The 14,576-nt window shown below is 42.5% G+C and overlaps 1 protein-coding gene across 1 annotated transcript in view; it reads right to left on the bottom strand.

Annotated features, from left to right (window-relative positions):
- The window catches only part of REPS2 (RALBP1 associated Eps domain containing 2), a gene marked incomplete at its 5' end in the record, with an annotated part of 103,755 nt that overhangs the window by 45,773 nt on the left and 43,406 nt on the right, over window positions 1-14,576 (bottom strand). Inside the window, 5 exons of the mRNA XM_084279655.1 lie at window positions 4,773-4,867; window positions 8,658-8,800; window positions 10,668-10,731; window positions 12,286-12,424; window positions 14,143-14,240. Of these exons, the coding sequence (XP_084135781.1) occupies window positions 4,773-4,867; window positions 8,658-8,800; window positions 10,668-10,731; window positions 12,286-12,424; window positions 14,143-14,240 (539 nt within the window). The remainder of the gene's footprint in view (window positions 1-4,772; window positions 4,868-8,657; window positions 8,801-10,667; window positions 10,732-12,285; window positions 12,425-14,142; window positions 14,241-14,576) is intronic.

Below are 14,576 nucleotides of genomic sequence, written 5' to 3' on the forward strand. Positions count from 1 at the left end.
AACTGCACTTCTCAAGGTACAGCAGCTCCACACACAGAATGAGTTAGAGAAGCACTTCAGTGGCAAATGACAAGGAGCTAAGGACTATAGGCAAGGAGAGACCTTTCACAGCTGAGCAATGGCATTCTGTGTTTTTCTCTTCTTGTGCAACATCTGCACTAGGGTTGAGGAAACCTAACTGGGGGTTGGACTCTATGATATCTTGACGTCCCTTCCAACCCCTATGATTCTGTGAAACCTTCTCCAGCCCCTTCCCACCAGTCAGAGTCTCAAACAGAACAGTCTACCCAGCCAAAATGCCGTGCTTCAAAGCCCAGTAGTTCTGCATTTAAAGTCTTCAAGTTGAGGTGGCTGATCTTTGAGCTACTCTTTTCTTTCAACATACAGTCACTGAGATGGGGAAAAACAGATTTCATGAGTGTGTCTGTTGGAGGCCCATTCAGGCCCCTGATGGGAACACAAGGAACTTCTCCCCAGTCTTATTTCTAAACTTTCCTTTTTTTCAGCAGCACCTTATAGGCATTAGTTGTTCTTGTAACTTCTGCTGCATAGCTCACAAGAAGGAACAAATTCTACCTCCATTATCTGTAAGAGTAGGGACACGCTCCGTAGCCAAAACAACAACAAAGCAAGCATCAGAAACTCTGAGTTTCTCTAACTATTAAGTGATGCTGGTTTTCCCCCAGGAAGCATGGAGGTGGTTGGACCTAAAAACATCCTGAAATCCACCAGGCCAAACTCAAATGGATTCAGAAACACAGATTTTGAAGAAATGTAAGCAAAAAACCCACTAACAAACCATCAAAAAACAAAACCATCACACAGAATCACAGACCGGCAGGTGTTCGCAGGGGCCTCTGGAGACCACCTAGTCCAAACCCCTGCCAGAGCAGGATCACCTAGAGCAGGCCGCACAAGACAGCATCCAGCCAGGTTTTGAATCTCTCCAGAGATGGAGATTCCACAACTTCTGGGACCAAGCTGTCCCAGTGCTCAGTCACCTTCACAGTAAAGAAGCTCCTCCAGTTTAGGTGGAACTTCCTGTAGTCAAGTTAATGGCCATTGCCTCTTGTCTTCTCACTGGGCACCACAGAAAAAAGACTGATCTCATCCTCCTGACACTCACTCCTCAAGTATTTATAAGAACTGATAACAAAAATCTCAAGTCAGTAACTCATGAAGGCCAAAAGTAAACAGCTGTAAGACCTGCTTTATAAAGACATATGTGGGATTCCCCTGTGCTTCTGAGGAAGTAACACAGCACATACATGGCTTGTGGATTCTGAAAGCAGGTGAACAAAACATTTCACATCCCTAACCAGCCCTGGCACTCTTAAGAGTGTCAGACTAAAGGCCTAACTTGGTGCAGGTTTGAATCAATGGAACAACTCACAAATTTCAGTGAACTGTGAGCATGACATTTCTGAGGCAGTTCTGAGTCAGTCATTTTGTGCATTTAGTGGGTAATCTCCTGTTTTATCTTGACGCTTTTGGAAGCGAGAAAGCTTGAGGAAAAGAGCTAAAGGGAGGGGAAAAAACCCTAACCAAACAAAAAACTCCAAAAGCCCCAGAACCAGAATGGGAAAAAAACTTGAAAAAAGAAAAAAAAGGAAGACAAAGCCTCCTTGGTTAACAAAAAGCAGTCACCCTTCTCATTCTGGAGCATAACATTAGCAGGCTTCATGTGGGTTTTTTTTGAGTTTAAGAAAGCCTAGCACTCAGGCAACCTGTCTCCTGCCATTATTTTCTTCGTGGCTGCATTCAAGAACTGTTTCCATTGTACTGCAGCACTGTAGTTCAGCAGTCACAGTAAAAAATGGTCTTCTGAAATGAAATTTAAAAGCCTGAATGGATGATAGATGGAAAGAGACAAAGACATGGAGATAATTCCTAACTGATTGCATCGATGATATAATGTTTTTAACGTAGTGATCAAGTATCTAAACATATTTCTTCAAGAAGCCAAGCTACAAATTAAATTGCAACAGTGAATTACTGCACATCCCACGGAGGGAGATGAATGGGAGATGAATTACTGACCTTCCAAATTGTACTCATCCAGTGTATTAATTCTGACCATAAAAACATCAGTGGAAAAAAAATAATGTCAAAATCATTCTCAAATCAGTTTTGAGAAGAGATTTTTTTAGTCCTTTAATTTTGGAGGATAACAAAGAACCAAAACAACAAGGCCCTGAAACAAACTAATCCAGGCCTTTGTCCTGCATGTCTAGGAGCCAAACAACTAAGAAATGGAGCAAAACCAGTCAAACAATCGGGATATAGTCAGGAAACACTGTCTGTGCTCAGCCAGCTGGCAATCATGCTACAGAATCTGCTTCATTTTCAACCAAGCCGTGAAAACGAAAATAAAATTACTTTGCAGAACCTAGGAATGGAGCAGCAGAAGATCCAGCTGTTCCCCCAAGAACATTATCTGGCTACAAAGGCAGCAGAGGAATCTGTAAGTTATCGGCAGCAATGGCGAGAATGTTTCAAGGAGGAGAGAGCAGAGATAAGGCAGAGGAGATCTGAAAGCTTAACTACTGAAAATCAAATTAAGAATGAAACAGCAAATGGGGGATTTTTTGCTTGTTTGGGTTTGTCTTTTTACATTTTGTGCTGTATAACCTGTAGAGCTTTTTAAGTATTACTATAATAATTCCTACTACTAGCATCTCCACTGCAGCAGAAAAATCTAAAAAGAAAAAAAGCACGTGATTTAATTGCTCCTTCTAGATTTATCCTTACTCTGCACACACATTCAAGGACCACAGATCACAAGAGCCTAAAAACCAGACACTGCAATAACTGAAGCCTCAGAGTAAGCACTTGCAAAGTCAGTACCTGGACAAAACCAAGGGCTCCCTAGACACAGAGACACTGAAGTAGATCCTGAAGTCAAGTTATATAGACTGCAGGTTTTTAATTACGTGTATAAAGATGCACATTTATATATTTATATTGTTAATGCAATTTCGTGATACATTATATCTTTTTTTAAACACGTGTGTGTACTTTTAAATGCACGTGAAAACGCAAGTGATAAAGATAAGCTGACACTCAGGGGTCACTATGGACAAAGGAACCCCATCCAGGCAGGGATATGACAGTTTTTAGGAAGACAACTAATTCTCTCTAAAAATTACTATCTTAAGTTGATGCAGGGAGTTAACTGAAATACTCCTACTGGAGTCTGGAAATGGAATTATGTATATGCATACATACACATGATGACATCAGCAAAATGCAAATCGCCTTAAATTTTGCCTCTTCTGCTTGTTTAAATTGCAAACCAATACACACATAGGTACACTAATGAGGCAGACTCTCAAGGGACCATTGAGCTTTGCCACAGGACTGCACAGCAAAGAAGTAAATTCTAGCACAGCGTGGTCTGTGGCCCAATCTTGCAGCCCCCTGTGAACCACCCTGCCAAGATAAGGTCATACGCAAGGGACAAGACTGTTCTACTACACCACCGACCTACCAGCTGCTTTCAAAACCCAGCACGACTGCTGCACCTCGGCCAAACAGCTGTACAAAGGGCAGTACCAGCCTGGCAGACCGCAGTGTATTTTACATATTCCAGAAGATAAACTGGGCATTCAAAGCATCGCCCGCAGCACTGCCCAGAGTGAGCACTGGGCTCTGCAGCAGCTTGGGAGAGGCTGTCTGGCAAAGCCACCACTGAGCTGAATCTGATGAGGGAACAGCTGAGTTCTGACCCAGAAACTCTCCAGAACAAGGCACAGGGAGGAAATAAGCAGAAAGTAGCCTTGCTGAGCTGCCATTACTTTTTAACTTGGAAGCAGCATCAGAAGGGCCTGTTCTTGCAGTCAATCTGCTTGACCTTAAATACTAAACCCTTAGATCTCACAGTGCATATATTCAGAGTTGCAATGTCTGTGCCCAACTCAGTGGCCATGGTTAGTTCAGCTTTACAGGATCTTTTAAGTTTTATTTTTTAATCTCAGTGATAAATTCTACTCCTTAGTTTAGTTTTGCTTGCAATGGTTTTCCATTACTGGTATCTGTTATGATATAGCTACAATGGATCTCCATCCTTCCCTCCAAACACTCCTCCCAGCTCCTTACTGAGATCACAGTTCCTGAGGCTGGATATTAAAATGGAGACTGAATCGCTTTGAACAGAACTACATGTGTCCATACTGCACACAATCTGGGACAGTTTCAGTCTCCAAAGAAGCAAAGCACAAGGAACCAGGACAAGCCAAGCCATTTTTATTCTCATTATCAAAACCAAGGGAGTGAGTGTGAAAACAGAGCACTGTATGTGGAAAAAAAAACACCCAAGAGCCAGAGTCAGCAGTGCCTGACTAGAACAAGGTCTGCACCCAAAGCCTGACATTTTCAACCAATTCAGATTCAGGAGAGATTTCACCAGAGCACTCTCCTTGTGCCATCACCCCTCCAGCAGTGTGGGCTCAGCTCCGCATCGCTGGCTCCAACTCAGAGGGCCAAATGCAGCCCAGCGAACAGGTATGGTGTACTGCCCTGCACAGGCTCCAACTCCACACCAGGCTGGAGTCACTCCATCACTCTGCTTTGTGAGAATCTCTCTTAAAAAGCCTGCCAAGACCTTTCCATGCACCCTAAGAGAGGTGTTTAAGGTGGATTAATGGTAAACTCAGAGACTCCTGAAGTCCTCTCAACAGACTTGCTGTTCTGCTGCTAGGCACACCACAGCCTTGGTGAAGCTGGGCTATTACTCTGCAAGGTACCCTGCTGCCCTGCTTACACCTTCTTACCTCTGCCCGACCAAAGTCTCGAGGCTGCTGACTGCCTGGCAGTGACTCAGGGTAAGACTCAAACAGCGTGCAGTCACGCAGGGGCTTCAAGGAAGCTGCAGGGGAAAGAAAGAAAACAAACAAACAAAAAGAGATCAAGAAATGCCAAGTCTTTGTTTAACACACGCTTTTTAAAAACCTGTTCCAGAATAATTTCACCCTTCATCTCTATATACATCAGAACTGATCTATAGACCACAGATGTCAAACACCAGGAAGAAAATCTATCTTCTATTTTGACTGATTCAATGTCACAGAAGGGATAACATGAATAATTTCTGTTGTAGAAATAATGGTGCAATTTGAGAAAGGAGATTCTCAGTAAACATTACCTGCCAAACTACAACTGCTTATTTGTATTTTTCCTCCTCATAGTCCAGTATCAGCCTAGTGGGCCTTATAGTTTATACGCTGCTGGCTTATGAACGTTAAAGGTACTAACCGAACAGTCAGCTCTAATTTTTGACACTTTGAATACTGGAAAGCATAGCAGAATCTACATCATACATTAAAACTGAAGGCCAGTAACAGGCAAGGACAGTAGTTGCTGCAGTATTCTTCAGCTAAACAGCATTGAGAGCAGGAAACAAAAAAAAACCCTCTCTAACTTGTTCTACCAATATTCACAAGAACTTCATTTCTTTTCCATAAACTTAGGTCTTTCTGCTGATGCCATTCTGGGATTAGTTCCTCTGAGAAATCTGCCATAACAGCTGGAGAGCAGTTTTTCTTTAAGATCAACGTATTGAAAGGCAGAATAACCACTTCTCGGGTCAAATTTATCATTTCTGGCTAGCATCTAGCTTATCTGAATAAATGAAGCTATTGCAAATCTGTCTTAATTTAGCATACAGTGGGTTACATACAGGGCAAATAGCTTTACAAATTTGGTAAATTTGTTTTAATAAAAACTTCCAGAAAAGGAGGTGGTGGGTCAAATTGCCAATGGAGCTGTGCCAGAATAGCGTTTGTCCCTGAGCATGCAGTTCATGGAACAAGCCATAAAACTAGGGAGATTAATTCATTCGTAAATGCTCTTACGCTCCAAGTCACTTTATTGGATGCTTTAACACTCTGAAGAGATGCGAATTTCCCTTGAACCAAATCCTGCCTCATTCTGAAAAATAACAACCAACCTAATGAAAAGAGTTTCCAGTAATCTCCACCGAGTTCCTAACAGCAAAAAAACCCAACCCAAACCAACCAAGCAACCAAAATGTTCTGGTTTTTATTAATGCAAGTCTTTCAAACGATAGGTTTCTGAACCGTGACTAGGCAGGGGAATGAACATGAGACATTTTCAGGCCCTCAAGCTAACCTGAGTGAGCATGTTAGCTGCAGTACTGAGAGTCCTTTCACCTCTTCCATGCACATCAGCTTGGAATGCTTGGTGGCATGCAACACATGAAATAACAACCAGGTAAGAAAATAGTGAAAACCTCAGTGCTGAAAGGGACAAATTAGGGAAAAAGAGGACTCCCAGGGAACCACCACAGTTTACCATGCTCCTTCTCCCACTGACATAATTCATTCCCTACTACTAGAGATAGTTATTTCCATTGCAGTTGTATAGAAGAAGGCTTAATGGGAAGTATTTTGGGTTTGTGTGGCAAGGCTTGGCTGGGGGCGGGGTGGGGGGGGGAGGAGGGTGAGGCTGCATGAGTAGCTTCTGTGAGAAGCTGCTAGAAGGTTCCTCTAGGTCCAACAGAACCAATGCCAGACAGGTCAACGACGGACCCATCATTGACCAAGGCTCAGCCAATCAGCAACAGTGGTAGCACCTCTGGGATAACAGAGTTAAGAAGGTAAAAAAAAACCCCAAAAAACCAAGCAGAGACTTTTTGCCACCAGAGAAAGGGGTGAGAAGATGTAAGAAACTTTACCATAGACACTAAGCTAAATGAAGAAGGAGGGACAGGACGTGCTTCAGGCACTGGAGAGAAAGATTTCCCTGCAACCCATGAAGAAGACCATGGTTGAGCAGGTTGTCCCCCTGCAGCCCATGGAAGATGATGGGGAGCAGAGGTTCCACCTGCAACCCGTGGAGGACCCCACACTGGAATAGGTGGAGACACCTGAAGGAGGCTGTGATCTGGTGGGAGCCTGTGCTGGCAGGACCTGCAGCCTGTGGGGAGAGGGGCCTATCCCAGGACAGGTTTCCTGGCAGGACTTGTGACTCAGTGGACCCCATGCTGGAGCAGCCTGGGTCAGAAGGTCTGCACCCCATGAAAGCCATGCTGGGGCAGTCCATGAAGAACTGCAGCCCATGAGAGGGACTCACGTTGGAGAAGTTCACAGAGGACTGTCTCCTGTGAGTGGGACCCCACGGTGCAGCAGGGGAAGGGTGTGAGGAGTCGTTTCCCTGAGAAGGAAGGAGTGGCCGAGACAATGTGTGATCAACTGTTCACAACCCCATTCCCCCTCCCCCTGTGCTGCTTAGGGGAGGAGGAGGGAGAGAAATGAAATTGAGCGCAGGAAGAAGGGAGGGGTGGGGAAGGTGTTTTAAGATTTGGTTTTGTTTCTAATTATCCTGCTCTGTTCTGATTTGGTAATAAATCAGGTGCATTTTATTCCATGTTGTCTGTTCTGCCCGTGATGCTGATTGCGGGATGATCTCTCCCTGTCCTTATCTCAACTCCTGAGCCTCTCAATATACATTTTCTCCCCTGTCCAGCTGCAAAGGGGAGTGATAGAGTGGCTTTGGTGGGCGTCTGGCCTCCAGCCAGGGTCAAACCACCACATGAAGACATGCCAACAACAAGAGCCTGCATGGAGGAGCTTACAAGCTGATCTGTGACAAGAACAGGCATGAGAGCAGCGAACAACGTGGTGGTCATGAAGGGAGAAAGGTAGTTATAGTTGTGACAAGAGGCTAAAAGCAATGAAGACTAAGAAAGTGTGGGTTTTACAGGAACATCTTCCCATGGATATGAAGATAGTGGATTACAAGGAACATGACTCCACCAGAAATTACTGCACAAATCTGATAAAGGGTGAACATTCTATTTTCCTAGCTACAGCTTGATTTGCTCTTTTCCTGTCTTTAAATATATTCAGTGTAATCAAATTTAATGGAGATTTTATTAGGTCTCAAATATTATCCCTTAGCACTGTAATTATCACCTGTGATTAATCCTCCTTGCCCTAGAAAGTCATGCACATTTTTTAGATGGGACAGTATATATTTCCATGTTGATTTATAATTAAAAGAGACATAACCGAAGCGAACAAATGAAAGGGCAGGTCTCTCACTGCACACTGCTACTGAGGTAAGTTGTATTTTGGATTAATTTATCCTTGGGCTACACATGCTGTTTTAAGCCCCCTGTCATTACTGCAAGTTACTTACAGAAGAACCTGAGGATTACATAAAATGAATTATAAAAAAACCCTCACAACCAACCTTTGCTACCACGAGGAACTGCATCTAACAAAATGTATTTGCATCAGAAATTCTAAAGCAGTCCAGTATCATTTTCAACACACCTTCAACAGGCAGATACTTAAGGGAAAAATCATCAAAAGAGTTAGAAGAAATGGAAATCTTCTTTGGTTATCTTTGCCAGAGGTAATCACTTCCCACTTTAGCTACAAAGGCACCCGAAGCACACTGGAGCAGAGAGGCAGATATATAAAGAGGCGTTGCTATTTTGTGCTGTTATACATCCCTTCCTCAGCAATTGCCTCATAAGCAATTAATTAAAAATGCACACATTAAAAAAAAGAGTCATTACACCATGTAGGACCCCACCCTGCCTGCAGGACAGAGAACAAACCCCATCTTACACGTACACTGGGTTTCTGAGATGGCTGCGGAGCGCAGCCTGCTGCAGGGACCTTGGTTACCTGCTTGGAGGTACTCGGGCAGCAGCGTCTCCGGCAGCGTCTCGGGCAGCTGGTAGCCGTTCTTTCTCGCAACCACGAGGTGGAAAGCGGCGCAGAACTCCGGAAGCGTCAGCGCCCCGTCGCAGTCCACGTCGCTCAGCTCCCTGTAGGAATGACAGGCACACGATTTTCCAAGCCCTTAGTTACCTCAGGGTGCAATCACCAGGAGAAAGAAACGCAGCTTTGAGGAGGGGTATTTTAATACCAGACAAGCATCTCCGGCGTTCGCACCTGATCCTAACTTGTACATTTATCTCATGGGGAAAATGAAGGCAGCTAATTTTCTGATAGTGACTTGTCACTTCTCTTTAATAAAGTATATTTTATTGTTATCCATCATACCATACAATATGACGGAGTGTGTATGTTCTCACATGAAATGCATCTCCTGTACTTCCAAGGGGGAAATTAACTGTTAGCTAGTTTTGACCAATCCATGCAGGACCTTAAAGACTTCAGCAAAAGGTTACTTAGAACTTACTCAAGAAAAGAACAAGTTAGAATGTTATTGCTGTCTGCTCACTAAAGCTGCCCTGTCTTTAATTCTAGGATACTTCTTGAATTTCTGAAGTTTTATTGATTGAGAAGTTGTATTTATAAATTAACTCTTCACAAGAAATAAGCATTATTTTGTCATTAGCACATAGAGTAAAATAAACATTAAATTCCTACTCTTTGAAAGTAAGGAGCATTTTCCAAGCTGCTGAGGTTATAGTAACAAAGACTGAGATATCATAGAATCACAGAATGGTCTGGGTTGGAAAGGACCCCGAGGATCATAGAGTTCCAACCTCCCTGCCACAGGCAGGGCCACCAACCTCCAGGCCTGGAGCTACACAAGGTTGCCCAGGGCCCCATCCAACCTGGCCTTGAACACCCCCAGGGATGGGGCATCCACCACCTCTCTGGGCAGCCTGTTTCAGAACCTAACCACTCTCTCTGTAAAAACATCCTGTGTGTTTAAAACAGGAACACAACCTCATAAATCACATAATCACAAAATGATTAATTATTGACTAGAAAGGAATACTTCTCTTTACGTTTTGCACAGGGAACAACTTGTGTCACCAAGAAAAATAAAACATGCTTTGTTAACATATTTTTTGAATCCATTCTTCTTACATAATCTTTCATTTAAATTCCAATATCCACCAATATCTTCAGTTGTTTGTTAGGGTTTTCTTTTATGTTCCCAACTGACAAACTGTTTTGAAAAGATTAGAGACATGTTCTTTGACCCCAGTGCATGTTTAGACTCTTGCAAGCTTTTCTTCTCATGTCTCTTCATAAAAGCGCAATATAAAAAGTCAAACTTCTATCAGCATTTTTGATCAACATTTAAACCTGCTTGTTCTTCCTATCTGAGATGCAAGGGTGACACTGAATTACAAAGCACCGTGTTGTTTGTGAAAACATAATAGACTCCTTGTCAAATTCTATCATGTACAGTTCCATCCGCCATCGTTTCTGCACAAGCTCATTAAAAATAAGTGTGCTGGTTCATTAGAAAAGCACTGATGAATTCTGTGGCTGTACTCACTAAAAATTAGGCATTCATTAGGCCCCCTCTGACAAAACGCAGCCGGGAACATAAACCCAACACCACATCTAAAACATTCCAGAGGTGCTTCCCCTCGGTGTGGTTTCACGATGAGTGTCAGTTCGTCGAGCTAATGATGCTGCTCGCACGGCACTTAAGGACAGCTCTCAGTGACATCGCTACTCCAACCCGCCCAGCCGTGCTGAGCAGGCCAACATCCCTACAGCAAACAAGCGTGGCAGGAAGATCAATGAGCACCCTGCTGTTTGGGCCCCAAAGTGACTCTGGAGATAAGAGCAATAATTATAAATCGAAGACACTTTTCAAAATTTAACAAGAACTCTTGAATGAAGTGTCTTTAAAAAAAGAAGTATCCACCAAAAAAAAAAAAAACCCAGGATAAGCATCCCCAGCACTATTACAGTACTTACCAGATGTGAGAAAGCTCGGGAATGGGCAGCTTTGATTTTGTGAAGAAATTCTTTGCCACGGAACCTGTTGGGAAAGCATGCCTCATCAACCACTGGAAATTAATTCTCCAATTATTTACCTCTGGCCAGGGCTGCTGTGCCAGAAGCAGCTGCTTACTTTACACCCAAGAGGTGCTTGGATTAACTGGCTGCTAATATAGCTGTAGGACCACTTGTTTCTAGGTGAATAAGTGAAAGCCAGACAGAGCTGTTGACCTCATTTCCCTGTTTCCTCTATATGGGAAAAATAAACAAAAGGAAAACACACTTCAGTACTAGTAATTCTAACCAGCATAATTAGTATGTCACCAATGATGAAATAACAGACACAAACGGTTCCGTTACACCCAGAAGCCATGCATCCAGCAATACAGTGCTGTAGGGTCTGCACTGCACTCCTAAGACACTGCTTCAACTATTGACTTTTCCTCTGCAGTGACTCAAATGTTATGGAAAAAAGCAAAATAATGAAAAAAAAAGGAAAAAAGAAGGAAAATGGGGGGGAAAAAAACCCAGGTGATTCATGCTGTGGCTGCTGTCCTGCTGCTGGCATCCTCACACAACCTCTAACCACCCAAGATTCAGGAACTCACTCAACCAGAGTTAGCATTAAACAGTGAGTTACTTCTGACAGTATTTCCAATCACTGATTTCTCAAATGACTTGTGAAACCTGAACAAGCGTCTAGGATCTGCATCACCCTGCAGCAAGGATTTCTACAAGTTAACTATTTTAGGATGCTGTGGAAGCTGAAATTTATTGTTTATTAACAGTAATGTGCAAGAACTGCCTGAGAAGCTTGCTCGACATAAAGGTAAATACACAGCTACCCGAGCAGCTGGATATGCATACATACACCCCAAGCAGCTATATATGCATATACATACACACACATACAAGCACAGTTACAGACATAAATCAGTCTGTGAGGAAATAGCATGTGGTTGAACAGCCATTTTCTCTTTCAAGCAAATTATATAAAGGGATCTTAATTGAGGCAAAGAACTGGTGACACACTAATTTCTGTCAGCAGCAGGTAATTTATTTGAGCTTTTGGCTGTATCACGACGCTTTTATCTCATGCATGCTGTCCAGGATTTGATTTTAATCACCTAAATGCCAAAATCTCGGTCCCTCAGAGCCATAAACACTCAAGTTTGACCACACAGTACAGGTGAAGTATACTTCATTTCTATCATTTGTGGATGCTGCCACAATTCTGCTGGGAAGCAAGCACAAGCCAAAGGACTCTTTTGGCTCAATACATACTGCAGGTGTGACCCACAAATATAGTCACTCAGTGTGAGAACTCACTTTAATTTTTACTCAATTGCAATGCTTCTCTCTCAGATGTAATTATTTGCCCAATATTTAGGATATTAGGAATATTATTACTAAAAATACATTGAGCCTATGGTATTGGTTTGCTCTCTGAGTTGTCTGTCTGTATAACGAAGATGCAATCAACTCTTTCTCATAAACTCCCTCCAGAGAGGTGGGGGGGGGAAAGAATTAATCTACTTAGCACCCCTCAGCCTGGTCCTTCTACTTGATATATATGATGTTGGGTAAGAACTACCTGAAATAAAGGAGTTCAGGTCAGGTTGCAGGGACCTGAATTGGTTGACGTAGTAGTCTCGCTGCTCCTCCGTTATCCTCCAAGGGTCATCTGAGTAGTGGGCGCTGCTCTCCTGCTGCTCCCGCTCCGCTGAAAGAGACTGAAGGGAAGGACACTGGCTGCAGGCTGTTCCCACGTGTTCTGGGAACCTCAGGAAATAAATTCACTCTCTTCTACTAGCAGACATGTACATTAAGACAGAGGAGAAGCAGAAATGGCCACACTGATTACCAGCCCGTTACTTACCTTTTCAAACTGAAACTAGTATTTTAGGTACCTTTACCCAGGCAATTAAAGGAAGTTTTACATGACCAAAACAGAAAGGAGAAGGAAAAATCTTACTACTGCTGACCACAAAAAGAAAAGTCCAAGTCATACTTTATCACCTCTGGATTTGTTTTGGGGGTTCATTTTGGCTGCCATGCATTACAACCCTGAACTGCGCACCATACGCCTGAAATGGGTGGAACCAGTGAAGGACCTCAAGCTGTATTTATGCTGCACAGCACTTGAAAATTTAGCTTTGCTGAGAAACCAGTATTTAGTCTGGGAGCAGTGCTGTAACTACGGAGCTGCATTGCTTCCGGACCCTCAGCTCACACGGGTAACTCAGCACACCTTACACAGAGCCAGGGAGACACATGAACCTCCAGAGACCTCCTTGACCTTCTGTCACTTCTCACAGTTTAGGCAGAAGTTCTCCCTCAGGGAAATGAAAATTCTGGAGGAGAAGGGCATTTTATTCATTTATGTCTTTGCTTTCTGATTGACTTAAAGGAGGTCTGTATGTTTGGCAGGCAGGGCGGTGGTGTTTGGAAAAGGGCTGCTGGTACAATTATTGTCTTCATTAAATTGGAATGACTTCCTACTTCAGATGCTTCAGGCCTGGATGACAACAGCTTTAAAAAGGGAGGGCAAGAACAAACGATAACCAGTCTCAAATCAGCTCTGCAACCCCTTCTCTGACATACCTACCCACTGTCTAAGAATTAAAAGCAAAGCACCACTCCTGAAATACATCAAAAATTCCCAGAAACAGGCAACATCATAATGCTGTAAATTAACTTTCCTTTCAAAGTGCTGCACGAAAGCACCCAATTTAATTTCAAGTTAGCACAAATGATGTGGTGCTACCTGCAGACCATTGTATCATGGGTGTGGGTGCTAAGCACTAGGGAATAGGTACGATCTCTCTGGAGTCTTGTTTATTTAGGAAAAGCTGTTCTTTAGAGGCTAAGGTTCTTCCTTAGGGCAAACTACCTGCTTGCATAATAAAATCACAGCAGGCATACTGGAACATTGAAAAGATCTCCTTTTGCAACCAGCAGGAAAACATAGGATCCATCTCAGAAAGGATAACAAACATCCAGAAATTTATTTTTTTCTGTTTGAGATGTGATTTAACCAACTGGGGGTGAAAAACCAGTTCATAGGATTCTGCACGTTACAGACAGCATTCTACATCAAGCAGGAATCTCTGTGAAACCTCATGTATTTTGAATGAAAATGTTGTGCTTTGCTAGGACAATCTCAATTTTATTTTATTTTTTCACTTTTGAACTGAAGATTCTCAACCTAGTTTTCCTACCTATGCTGTTGGTGCTTCTCATTCTACTTAACTTTAGCAACTCAATTAATTGGATTATTTATTTTAATTTCACCTTCCCATCAGCTTTGTTTTCTGTTTTTTCATGTATTAAAAAGTATGCTTCAGCCTCTAGTCTACCAGCACCATAGAGAACACTTTTTTTAAAAAAATTATTTCTCTATTATAGTTTTATTAGTAGTACTACTAGAGAAAAACATGCAATTCATTACCCGATTAAGAGTTGAACAGGCAAGTGCAGGTTTGGCTCCATAATTCCCTGACGATGATCCATCTTGCTGGTGAGTAGAGTGTCTGACCTCATATGGAGCTACAAAATAAAGCATATAAACAAGAGGATAATTTTTAAAAGGTTCTGTTAAGTTAAAAGAAGTAACTTAATACCGCAAGGTCAAGAATCTAGTTTGTGAACAGTATCAAAGTCCACTTTGTCAAGCATCTACCATGTGAATGTAATATCATAGTATCAAAGTCCATTTTGTCCACAACAAAATTCTAGCCCTATACTACTTTTTCATGTTACATAGTTCTTTAGAAATTATTCATAGAAACCGTCAGTTGTCTATTAGTACATAACAGAAATCGTTGTTCATCATGTTGAAACAGGCATTTATATAACCTGTTTGCACATTTACATGTTTTATAC

This window comes from Gallinula chloropus, assembly GCF_964237585.1.
Source record: "Gallinula chloropus genome assembly, chromosome: 1".
Taxonomy (NCBI): Eukaryota; Metazoa; Chordata; class Aves; order Gruiformes; family Rallidae; genus Gallinula; species Gallinula chloropus.